We start from the raw sequence: 12603 nt of genomic DNA, 5'->3' as shown, positions 1-12603 counted from the left end.
TCTGGGACCTCCCACTGGGCAGGCCCAGAAGATCAGGGCTGGCTTTGGAGGCTCTCGCGGCTTCTACTTTTCTTTCCTCTGAGGCCGGGCCCCGTTCGTACAGCTGTGTCCGGACCGCCTCAGCCACGGGCTGGTGAGGGCAGCTTCCAGCAGGGTCGGCGCCGTGGGGTCCGTCCGTCAGGGGTTGCAGGGCACCGCATGTGAGTCTGGACCAGCAGGTGTTCCCGCCCAGGGCCCGAGAGGAAACGGAGTCTTTGGGCCACGGGGCCTGTTGCCACCACCCGACACGGCCCCGGTCGTGCGAAAACAGCCCCAGCCACACGGGAACACATGCGCGTGGCCTGTTCCACTCAAACTTAAAAAGACACGAGGTGGGATTTGGCCCACGTCCGCTTCAGACTCTGCCGCGATGACGTTGCTAGCATCCTTCACACCAGACACCGGCCCTGGATTTGAGCACCTTTCTCTGTGCCCGCTGGGACGCTGCAGCACAAGCCCTCAGATTCCGTGAACGCAACGTGCAAACCGCAGTCTTTACACAAACCGTCCGCTTCAGCACACGCGCCACGGCTGGGGTTCGGCGCCCTGCCACGGAGGCCGGAGGCGAGGAGGTCCCGGTGCTCGTCCCGTGTCCACGTCACGACCAGGGACGCACTCCGCCTTCCCACCCACACAGGACGGTCCCCTCTGAGGACCCGGGTCGCCCGCGGTGGCTCTCGGCGGCCCCAGGCCGATCGACACCTGCCTGCCGGCGGCTTTCGCTGAACTTTGTCTTCAGGCAGAACAGTCTCAGCCACGTGCCTGGCTCATCTTGGCGATGAGAACCACGGACGTTTTCTGTAGATGCCGGCTCGTTCACAAAGGGCTCCAGCAGCCGTTTTGAAGCCAGCGCGTGTTGTGGGCCTCGCTCTCTGCTCTGAAGGACTGCTGAGCTATTTTGTTCCTAATCCCCCCGCCACAAAGTTAACAAGAACAGCACGGGAGGAAGTTAATACCAAGACAGCGCCCGGCGCCCACGCTGGCTGTGTGGCATCACTGAAAAGCCAGTGAAAAACAAGACGCGAAACAGGCTGACCCCACGTGTCTGTGTGGGTGTGGGGGGCACAGGCCCATTGGCCACGCGCAAGCGTGGGCAGCTGATGTACGAGCACGCACTCTCGCTTTACTTCCGGCTTTGGAGCCCCACAGGTTGTGATCTCAATCACCTGCCAAAGCCACGAAAACCAGGCGTGGTGAGTGCCAGGCGGGCGCACGGTGGGTCTCCAGGCCGGTTTTCGGTAGGTAGGCCCTGGGAGAGGTCACTTCCACTCCACGGGACTCTGCTTCTCGGCCTCTAGGAAAGGAGCCGGATGTGCCCTCCTGACGGTCCCATCGGCCTTCTAGAACCCCCACGTCATCATCCCATCCAGGACCCTCGTGCAAAACATCTATGTTTCACGGTGTTGCAAAGAAAATGGGAATCTGGCCTCAGCTTTCAGAGCCACACCGCCGGGTCCCATGGCCCCAGAGCCCCCTCGGCATGGCCTGGCCCTGGGGGCTGGAGCTCAGATGGAGCAGTGCTGAGTGACAGAGCCTGGCGCCTCACTGCACGCTCGCCCCGAGCGCACCCCACAGGAGGCCCTGGCACGCTGCCCGCTCCCTTCCCGAGGCCTCGGCAGGGCCGAGGCCGGCACCCACCCTGAAGCCTGAGGCTCACCGGCCACTCTGCGCCCGCCAGCTGGCGCACACGTCTGTCCGTGTCCGCACCGCGGATCTCCGCAGAGGACGGCTGCGTGCCCAGGATAGGCGCAAGCTGGCGTGGTGGGGTAGCGTGAACTCGATCTGCTACCGTGGGGGACGCTCGCTCCCAGTCCCGGCTGCCTTGTGGGAGCGACAGCCAGGAGGATTTACGGGCACTTACACCTAACAGAAACGTTCCTCGTAAGCCACCCCGTGACGTCTGGTTACGCAAGGCGTATAAACTCGCCACCTGCAAACCCCACAGGGGAGTCCACGTGCAGTAACCGATTCTGCCCTTGGTTCCTGCTTCTGGCAGGAAATGGCCTTTCTGGTTTGTCCCTCAACCAGGGCCCCACGCAAAACCCACCAAACTCGCGGTGGTCACGAGCCTCGGGCCAGGGGCGCTGCCTCCACCTGTGCCCGAGAGCACCTGGGGAGCTGGGGGGTGGCCTCCATGTGCCCCAGGAGCCTGGTCCACACCACCGACCCACACACCTCCCCCGTCACGTGGCACCCGAGGGCTCTCGCGACAACACCTTCTGCTCTGTCCTCGTCGCGTATTTTGGGTTCGGTCCTGTAGTTAAAGGTCTGCAGCCAGAGTTGACGTGAGTGGGAGCCGCCTGACGGACACACAACAGCTGTTGCTGAATCGCCCGAACCGGTTTCACGGGAGCTCGGTGCCCTGGGTGTCTGATGACACGATTTTAACAGCCATGGCATTTTGGTAACTGAAAATTCCTACTGTTGGATGCTGTGCACATCCTTGCCGTGAGGGCTGGCGTGTCTGCTCTGACATCTGGATTTGCCACCACCTGCACGCTGGGCCTGGCCTCTGGGGCTTCGGGGCGTCAGGGCTCCATGTTTTGAGAGCCACCGAGATCTGTCATTTTCACCAAGGTCACCCGGAACGCGGCTGGAGTGCCTGCCCATCCAGTATTCGAACGCTGCTGGGAGTCAGGGTCAGAGCAACGGTAACAACGGGAACCACGGGCTCTGGCCTGGCTGTCCCTGACAGTCACGTCCACGGCTGCGTCCTGCTCCTTCCACTCCACAGGCACCGCGGCCAGCAAGAGTGAGTGGGTGGCTAGGGCAAAGCTGGACACTGAGGCCGGGCCCTCACCCGCCCCCTTCTCCTCAACACCTCCAGCTCTGCAACCCCGCCGACTTCCAGGCTCCCTGCGCTCTGTGAACCCAGACTCTGCCCTCAGGAGGTGGGGATGTTCCTCCACTCCCCCTGCTGCCTCCTCAGAGGGCGGGGAGGTCACCTTGCTCTGAGCCCCGCCCCTCCCTGCTGCTCTTGTCTGGCTGTCATTTGCAAAGTGGGGCACCCAGCTCTGCTGGCTTCTCTACACCCTTCACCATCCAGGGCCTTGCCAACACAGTGCCCGTCCCTCGCTGCCCACGGCCCCACTGCCACCGTCGTCTCCAGTTGTGCTCGGGCTCCTCAAGGCTGTTGGGCCCTGACGTGCTCCCAGCTCTGTCCTGACACGCTCCCCGAGGCTGCCCTGCTCCGACGTGCTCCCCATGGGTGGTCCACCCCGACAGACGGGCTCCCAGTTCTACGTCCCGTCCCGATGTGCTCTCAGCTCTGTCCTGCTCCTCTCCTGGGGCCTGTCCCCGGGCCTGCACTCTTGGCCACCTGCACCCATCTCAGCGCTCCCCTGCAACTCCCCAGCACGGCGCACCCCTGGGCACGAGCAGCAGAGGCGGTGGGGCTGCTGAGGACGCCACATGGACCCACAGCCGGCCTGAGGAGCAGGTCTCTGCCGGGCTGCGCATGACAGTTCCGTCCCCTCAGGCACCGCGGCCCAGGCCTCTCCCAGCTGCCCCCCTCTTCCTGCCGCAAAGCCAACCTCGGTCTCTGGCTCAGTACCCTTGTGCTCTCTCCCGGGTTCCCGCCTCGCTCTGGGCAGGACCCTGGCTTCACCCCGGCACCCGACTCCGAGCCACAAGTATGAGCTGACCGCTCTGTGGCCGAGTCCTCATCGGGGCTCCCGCAGCACAGCCGTGGAACACTCAGACCCGCCGTGTTGGTCACCTGGTCAGAGCCCCTGACACGCTTGACCGATGGGGCCATGGTCCCGGCCCCCAGAGGTGGCCCCCGACACAGGCAGGTCTGTGTTGGGAGGTGTGCTCCCGCGGGGATGCCCCGGCGAGCAGGTGCCCGAGTACGGCTGTCACTGCACCCGCCTGCGAGCCCCACAGCCTAGGGGCTCTGCTGTCCCGGTTCTGCCCCGCCCTCGAGGGCGGGCACCAGGGCTGGCTCAACGTGACCTGCCACGTTCCGCTTCTAAGTCACCACGGAACGTCCTCCGGGAAAGTTTCCACACGGGAAGGGGTGTGGACGCCCTCCCAGGGCCATCCCTGCCTCTAGCAAACGAGGTCCGGGGGTTTGGATCCAACGTCTTCACAACAGCGAGGCCTGGACTCTTGGAGCCTCTGTGGACAGACCCGCGCGGTGGGCGCCTCCGAGCTGTGCTCGCCCCCATGGCTAACACGGGAAGCGCCAAGCACATTTCACAACAATAAGTAAAAATTAAAAACGATTTTGTAAAGAATTTTTCGTTGGGAAGAAAAAGGAACAAACTCCCACAAAACAGCTTATGAAGTAACCTAAGCTTATGAAGTAACATAAGCTCCGAGAGCCTCTGTCCTTGGGTCACGCTTGAAAGGTTGGCGAAAAGGACGTGAATCTACCCAGTGGCTCAACTTAAAGGCAAATCGCGACTCGTTAAAAGATTAAAGTTACCACTTCAAAATATCCAGTTTCACTGACATCTCTGATACACTTTATAAAAGCACATTTAAAGCGAAGCTGTGATCTAAAAGCACACGTAATCCCAGTTTCGCTTCCCGAGCGCTGACACCGGATGGCAGGTAGGGGAGGGGTAGGAGAGCGCATCCTCTCCGTCCGCCAGGGCCCTGGCCCCTGCTTCTGCACTTCAAAGCCCGTCTGGCACGGGCTGGTTTGAATTAGGGTTGCCTTTTGTCCTGGAGTCTGAGCCCCAGGAGAAAGTGCCGCCACTTCTGGATTTCATTAGGGGCAATTTTCTTATCTCTTCTTCATCCCAGGCTTGATCTCCTGAAACGCAACGTGGCAGGCCGTGGGTCTGAGTAACAAGGTGCTGCCTCTAAGGCCCGCATTGTCCCCAGGGGCCCCCAGAAAGGGGGAGACGCACAGAAGAAAGGGGAAGACGGATCCTGACCCTTCTTCCCCCAGCCGATCGATGCCCAGGGAACCATAAATTGTAAACTTCAAAGTGCTACTTTACATTGAAATCAATAAAAAAAAAAAAACCAAAACCAAAAAAACCCTGAAACAATTTTCCTTTTCAAAGAGGCTATTTAAGCTTTAAAAAGTTCATTTGATAAGGTATCATCATGTACGCGCTTGGCAGAAGATTAAAACACAACGTCAACAGCAACTCGGAGAGAAAGGTTCATCTTAAAGGCTGGCCCCAGGCAGGCGGCTGGGGGAGGGGGGTGGCCCGCGGCCGGAGGGCCACCTCCCGGTGCTGGGCGTCCCCGTCTCAGGACCAGAGCACCCAGAGCACCCAGTGAGGCTGAAGCCCGGCCGAAAGCAGGGGTGACATGAAGTACAGAGCTGCCCCCACTGCTGCGGCCAGCCCAGCCGAGCACAGCGCCGCCCTCTGCCCGCGGCGTGCCCTGGGGTCCCTAGCAAACCAACGGTCCTCACGGCAGGTGCCCAGACACTTTACTTTCCAAGTGGCCTTCCGAGAGGGCTGGTTCTCGGGCCGAGGGGTGACAAGGTGGCACAGGCGTTCCACGGACGGCAGCAAGGCCCCCACTGCAGGCGCTGCACGGGCTCGATTTTGTGATGTGGATTCTTAACCAGGCACACGGGCAAACTGCCAGATCCCGTACCCACTGGGGGAGTCCCTCTCCCTTAAATTAGGCACGCAATTGTCAAAATTACATTATACCTGATGAGGGGTAGGAAGACACATCAAAATTAAGTCAACGAGATTAAAGGAAAAAGTGACCCGGGGAAATCAGGGCAGAGAAACCAGCTGGGGAGGTGACGGACGCGATCGTAAAAATCAACTTCGTTGCTGGAGAAGCTAACCTGCTGCCTCGACTTAACCAAATTTGAGCCGTTACTTCCGTGAACCACGAGCAGCTGGGAAGGAGCTTCTATCCACACAGCGATGCATCGTGCCAGAGCCAAAAACCGTTCCGAGTCTGGGGAGCGGAACTGTGTTCGGAGACGAGCGCGAGGGGTCCCGTGGCCCCCGTGGGGTCCCCCGGAGCACACGGCGGATGCTACGGCAGAACGTGTTAAGACGTGTCCTCCTACGAAGGCACCCCCGCCAGAGACACACATGCACACGCTCTCGCACCTGCACACGTGCCTACACGCTCACAGCCCTGTGCACGTGGATACACGCACACGCATGTCCACAGAGACACAGGCATCACGCGTACACACGTGTGCTTTATATTTACGGCAGAAGGAGAGCAGGGAATTCGAGAAACAGGCAGGGAGGAAACTTCACAGGGCTCCAATTCCCAGCGCACCGACAGTGTTTTCTAACGACGACCGAGAGACCTAGCACGTTGAACAGCACCCTTCTCCTCACGGGGCCCTGGGGCCCCAGAGCCCCACATTCTGGGGAGAAGGGAGAGGCCGCCACTTAAAACAAGCGGCAGAAAGCCTGCATTGCTGAGGGTCTGTGTTTGGTCGCAGGAACTCCTTCAACCTGGCCCAGATCAAAGGAGAGATCACCATTTCGTGACAAAGCAAACACTCTGTTTAAAGGAACCGTCGCACAGCTCTGTCCTAGCGGGGCAGACGGCGGCCACGCACCTCCCCAGAACCGCAGCAGGGAAGGCGGGACACAGATTCCTGCCTCTCGTTGTCCCACAAGGACTTCACTGGAAGGAAAGCTGGGAGATCATGAAATCTTTCCGAACCAAGCATCCACCTTTCTGAGCCCCACGCTGAGGTCCTCACCCGGGCCTCAGTCACTTCCTTACCGTCAAAACCCAGAAGGGTTCCCGTGTCTCGCTTAAAGCCCAAGATGGACCCGCTGCTGAACAGAGGTGACAAGACAGTCTCAGACTCCAGCTGAGGCTCTGAGAACCAACTAAGAGAAAAGGCTGCTACAGAAATGCCCCCCTGTGTGGGGCCCCTAGGGATGCCAGGGGAGGGGCCTGCCCGAGAGGGGCCTCGGGGTGCGTGTGTGTAGGAAGAGGAAGGTCCAAGAACATCAGTAAAACCGAGCAAGAGCTGGGGACACTGGTGTGGAACCCCCGATTGTCTGACAAGTGCCCTGTGGGACAAGAAGCCGGGACACTTACCTGAAGGCCGCCAAATACTCCGCGTCTCCCATGGGGGGATCGAGGCCACCGGTGAAAGCCATGTTGACGTTGAAGCCCACACCTGGGCCTGTGCCCACCTGAGTGGGAGAGAGAAGCTTGTGTCACAGGCCCTCAACTGGAGGGCACCCGGCCCCGGTGTCACAGGCCTGGGGCTCTTGGCTCAGTGGCCCGGCAGCAAAGCCTGAGTCCTGTGCTCCCCAGCATGTGCTCCCAGGGCCCCTGACACGAGGACCCAACAACGGGGAGAGGGCTCTCGGCCACCTGTGCCTGGAGGGGTGTGGGGCCGCCCTTCTCCCTTGGCCACGGCCCAGCAGTGTCTGAAGGCCTGTGGCTCTGCGGCACAGACACCAACAGAGGCACCGAAATGCGAGTACGAAATGCGAAGGGAGGCTATCCTTCCCTACCTCCTTCCAGGAAATAAGGCCCGGAGTCCGATTAAACTTCTCCCCTGGGTGTCGGGGCCTCTGTGTTCAGAGTGAGGGCAGGCTCTGCTGGGGGCTCGGGAGCCGTGAAGGAGCCTGTGAGCCGCCAATCCCCCCTCCCGTGTGGCCCCGGACAGCTGAGGGGCAGCACGGCGCCCTGCCCAACGGACGGACGAGAGGAATGGGCAGGAGGAAGGGTGCCCGGGCTCTCTCACATCTGCCTACGTTGGAGCCAGACGTGATGGCCAGTCTGTCACTGGAACCGCAGGCCAGATAAAGCCCCCGTGGGCACGTGATGGAATTCAGCCCACGCCTGCCTGCCGTCGCTGGGATGAACGCGAGCAGGGAGGCCTGGCTTGTGCGTGCGCAGGGGCTGTGCACACCTGCCCTCTCACCTGCAGAGCGGCCCGGCACACGGGCGGGTGGGTGGCCCCTGCTCACCTCGTCTGGTGCCCCACTGCCCGGGAAGAAGTTCCCATCGTCATAGCGGTGAAGGGAGATATAGAGGACGTTGGGATCGTTGTAGAAGGCCTGCTGGGTTCCATTTCCGTGGTGCACGTCCTGGGAGGCAGGGAGCAGAGGACCCAGCGCTAGCGGGACGCCTCTGGGCTCCCAGCGTGGCCGGGCGCCTGCGCAGGGCCCCGAGGGAGCAGGGCCCAGGGACAGAAAGTAGAGCCCCAGGCTGCGTCCTCGTCTGCCTCCCTCGCCCTCGGCACCGTGCCACAGCGCAGCTTCCGGCAAGGGGGAAGAGGCCGGCGTTTCAGCCCCACCCAGAGGCCACGGTTTCCCAGACAAAACCGTCCGGCCACTGCCACGTCTGTGAGAAGGGAGCGGACTGCAGCCGTTCTCCTTCGAGCACGTGTGAGGTGTCGGCTCTGTGCCGGACACTGGGGTGCAGCAGGAGGCCATCCCGTGGGGCCGGGAGGGACAGGTGCACACAGCACGGGGGTCCTGGGCCCCAGGCTCGAACAACAAACTGCTTTTTTTTTTTAATTTTTATTTATATTAAAAAAAAATTTGTTTAAGTTTCTTTCTTTCTTTGGAGAAACAGACAGACAGCATGAAGGGGGAGGGTCAGAGGGAGGGAGAGAGGGAGAATCCCAAGTAGGCTCTGTGCTGTCAGTACACAGCCCGGTGTGGGGCTCAAGCCCGCGAAACCACGAGGTCATGACTTCAGCCGAAACTAAGAGCTGGACGCTTAGCTGACGGAGCCGCCGGGGCCCAAACCACTTCTGATCACGATGCCTGCGTGTCAAAAGCACAAAAGTGGGGCAGGGCAGCCAGGCTTCCTCCCAGGCCCGAGGCCATGCACGGCCCGGGTCAGCACTGGAGAGGCCACCAGGATGGGCAGCCGGCTTCACACGTGTGAGAAGCTGTGGGCAAGCCAGTGAGTTTAAAGCCTGGGAACTACTTGGTATCTTTGTTATTTATAACAGTTGTCTGTGAGGAGGGCTTGGGTGGCTCGGTCGGTTGAGCGTCTGACTTCGGCTCGGGTCATGATCTCGCGGTGTGTGGGTTCAAGCCCCGCGTCGGGCTCTGTGCGGACAGCTCGGAGCCCGGAGCCCGCTTCGGATTCTGTCTCCCCCCCTCTCTCTGCCCCTCCCCTGCCCACACTCTGTCTCTGTCTCTCAAAAATAAACATTAAAAAAAGTATGTTAAAAAAAAACGTAAAAGCTATCTGTGCTCACCACAAGCGATGTGGCAGGACAGACACCTGATCCCATCAACCAGAAAGCCACCACAGCTGAGCAGACGTGCACCAAGGCTGCGGGGACGGGAACCTTCCCCACCTGAGGCAGCCCTGCACGTGCGTGTGCCCTTTCCCGTGGGGGCGCACACCCGGGGTCAGCAGCCCTACAACCATTGGCTTCCTCCCGCGTCCTGGCCACGCCTGCGTCGTGGACCGAGGGGATGTTAGCCACGTGGTCACGAACCGCTCCGCACGGAACACCTCGGCAGCACCCCTAACTAATCCTCTGGGAGGAGTGGAGGCCGGGCTCATGGGGACACGGGGACGAGGACCCGAGCACGCTAAGCACGGCCTCTGCCATCTACGCGCCCCTGGCCAGTGCCCGGCACCTGAGAGCTTGCCGGTTTCTGCTGGGCTGGGGTTTGGTGTTTCTTTTCCCAAAGTGGGAAGGAGTCTGTGGCACAAAGGATCATCCCCCCTGGGTATCTATCTGCTTTTCTTCTCCCTTAAAAATTTTATAAAATAAATCATAAATGCCAAACAGAATGAAGGAGGATTAAAAAGTAAACACCGTCCATGTCCATCCCCGGGACAAGCATTTGTGTAACTGCTTTTGGAGCTCAGCCATGACCTACAGCTCTTACACCGCAGTTCACCCCCAAGGCAGTGGGGGCCGGGGGGAGGCGGCAGGCCCGGCAGGAAAACGGGGCAGCGGCTACATGGGCGTAATCACCCAGTTTCCATCAGGAGGGTCTGACACGCACATGCCACGTCTGGCCGTGGGAGAGCCTGGCCCAGGCCCTGCGGTGGACGCGTGAGGTCGAGGCCGGCACCGCCCCCCTGAACCCTCCTCTCCACGAGTTCTTCTGGCCGCTGCCCTCAGTCACGGGCACAGCTCTAGACATTTCAGGAACCGGCTACTGGCAGGACGGGCAGAGGGCACCTATAAAACGGACTCGGAGCAAGTCTGAGCTTTTACTTCCTGCGTCTCTGAGGTAGCTTCCAGGAAGTTAAGGTCCCCAAATGCAAGGTCAACGGAGGGAGAAACGCACACAGGATGCTGTCTGCTCGGGGAAGCAGGGGGGCGCACGGCCCCCAGCCCCTCTCGGGGAAGGGGTCCCACTTACCCAGTCCACGATGAGGGTCTTGCTCACGTCCAGCCGTTGCTGGAGAAGCTTGGCTGCGATGGCTACAGAATTAAAGTAGCAGAACCCCCTGCAGATGAGAGGAGACACGGAGAGGAAACACGGGTTCTCATCCGCCTTTACGCAAGACGCGACGGAACCATCTAGAGCCCTGTGAGATTTGAAGAGGGTGTGGTGAACCCACGGCTCCATTAACTGACACCGCGGAGGCACAGACGGACCCCCACGGGTCTCCCGCACGCGGACCGAGGTGCCCCGGGGTGAGGCACCCCTCTCTCGATGTACCGACACCCCGCCTCCTCCTCCCAGAACCTCGCAGAACGCGCACGGGCCGGCCTCTGCAGGAGCCTGACGGCGCACAGGCACAGAGGTCACAAAGGTTACTTGCTTACTGCACATCTGTCACGTTCTCAGACACGCGACGACGACACAAGAATCGATCCCGTGACTGACTAACCCTGAGAGTCTTCAGGAGGGTGAAAAAGCAAACCAATTCAAGTAAAACTGAAACTCTCCACATCTGCCCCCTCCACCTAAATTACCACAAAGGTGGGGAAACCCAGGGGGCTCCGTTTCTGGAATCCGGGCCAGCCACCTGTAAGCCCTCCCCTGGCCGGGCTGACCCGGGGCTGGGACCCGACCCATGGCTCGTGGGAACACCCGCGGGGCCCACCCAGCACGCTGCTGCCCGTTTCCTTCCAGCCCACGTGGCTCGTACACTTCAGGACACCCAACCACTTAGACCCCAATCAGAACAGGGCCTCCAGGGGAAGGAGGATCTTGCTCCCAAATGCCACGGAGCGTTCTGGGTCATGGCGTCCCCAGGCCACAGGGCTGCTCAGGTGAGGCCGCGCTCCCTGTGCTGCGGGAAGGAGATTCCCTCTCAGACGGCGGTCTGATGCCCTCGCTTCCAGATTTAGAGGACACGGGGCTCCCGCTCGCCTGTCTGCCAGACCCCAGGCTCCTTCACGAGTGTGGGTTTGGCCTGTGGCTCCTCAGCCTGTTCTAGCTGCTCTTGAAGACAGGGTCTGCCTCCGCCTCCCCGCGCTTCCCGGCTTCCCAGCCGTGCTCCGTATGCACGGTCCCCGCTGTGCTGTCCGACCCACCCTACTCTTTGGGGCACAGCCCGGACGTCCCCTCTCTTACCTCCACTGACACCAGCGGCGTCAGGGCCCTTCCCTCCCACATCCCACGAGATGGCATCACGGCGAACCCACCCCCAGGCACCAAGGCACTCGGTACACGACTGGTGAGGCCCAGGGTCCGGTCCCCGTGACTCTGCCCCAGGTGGGTCCCCACCTGCCACCGACTCTCCCAGGTAAACCTGGGGCAATCTGCGTGCCGCGCCCGCTACCTCGGCCAGCGCCTCAGATGTGTGCATGGTCAGAGGCACCCCTAGCCCCAAACGGAGTCCAGACCTAGCTGGCCCCTGTGGTCACGACCTTGAAACGTCAGTCTCATTGGTATCAAACCACAAGCAGGTCAGCTGAAAGGCCACACGTGAGATGACCTGAGGGGTCTGGATGGAATGTTCTAGAACAATGAAGCACCACATGAACTCATTCTGGTGCAGGTTAAGTCCCCAGCCAATTTTGTACAAGACTGAAGATGTCTAGAGATGTCTGCAGGTTCCTCTCCTTGCCCCCTCCGGTTCAGGCCACCACCTCGCCACAGCTGGTGGGTGAAGGTCACCTGTGCGGCTCTGGAGCTGTGCCAGCTGGGGCCCCATTTTCACTCAAGTGCAGTCCAGCCCTCCCATGAGAGGAACCGGAAACCTGCAGCCCCTGCCCGTAATGGCCGCGCACCTACTTACATGGGCGTGCTCTCCTCCGCGTGGTGTCCTGGGGGGCGGACCACGGCAAAGCCGTTCTGCACACGGCACCAGACAGGTGGGGACAAGCAGGGAGGAAAGACGGGTTTCACGTTAGTGAGAAGATGAGCCCAGACCACACACGAGGACACAGAGTCACAGCACAGCTGGGCACACAGCCGTGGGACAGGATACGGGGCAGACGTCTGGTCCCTGCTCTTAAGGTCTACTGGTTGTCATGGTTACTAGGATGAAAGGTGACTTCGCCCCTGACATTTGACCTTCAATAGCTCCCCGACGAGAAGGCCTGGAGTTGCTCAGCTCTGGGATCTGGGTAGGAGTGGGCAGGGCACCCTGGGTCCCCCTCTGTTCGTGACCGGTATCCCCAAGAAGCCACCTGATGGGAACCCTGGGTGCAGACAGAGCGCAAGGGGCTCCTGCCCCAGTTTGGGCTGAACGTGAAGGACGCAGATC

At 60.9% G+C, this 12603-nt stretch overlaps 1 protein-coding gene across 7 annotated transcripts in view; it reads right to left on the bottom strand.

Annotated features, from left to right (window-relative positions):
- HDAC4 (histone deacetylase 4) overlaps positions 1-12603 on the bottom strand; it is a 288638-nt gene that overhangs the window by 21859 nt on the left and 254176 nt on the right. For 6 of the 7 annotated variants that reach the window (XM_060624337.3, XM_060624334.3, XM_060624335.3 and 3 more), the window contains 4 exons: positions 12133-12188; positions 10302-10389; positions 7926-8045; positions 7042-7139 (listed from right to left, as the gene is read on the bottom strand). In XM_060624337.3, the coding sequence (XP_060480320.1) occupies positions 7042-7139; positions 7926-8045; positions 10302-10389; positions 12133-12188 (362 nt within the window). Of the gene's footprint in view, positions 1-7041; positions 7140-7879; positions 8046-10301; positions 10390-12132; positions 12189-12603 lie in introns of all 7 variants that reach the window. The other variant, XR_009607488.3, reaches the window with a different exon arrangement.

The sequence above is a fragment of the Panthera onca genome, chromosome C1 (assembly GCF_046562875.1).
Source record: "Panthera onca isolate mPanOnc1 chromosome C1, mPanOnc1 haplotype 2, whole genome shotgun sequence".
In the NCBI taxonomy this organism is placed as follows: domain Eukaryota; kingdom Metazoa; phylum Chordata; class Mammalia; order Carnivora; family Felidae; genus Panthera; species Panthera onca.
Note: the sequence above shows the minus strand (reverse complement) of the source record. Positions and strands in the feature narration are given on the sequence as shown.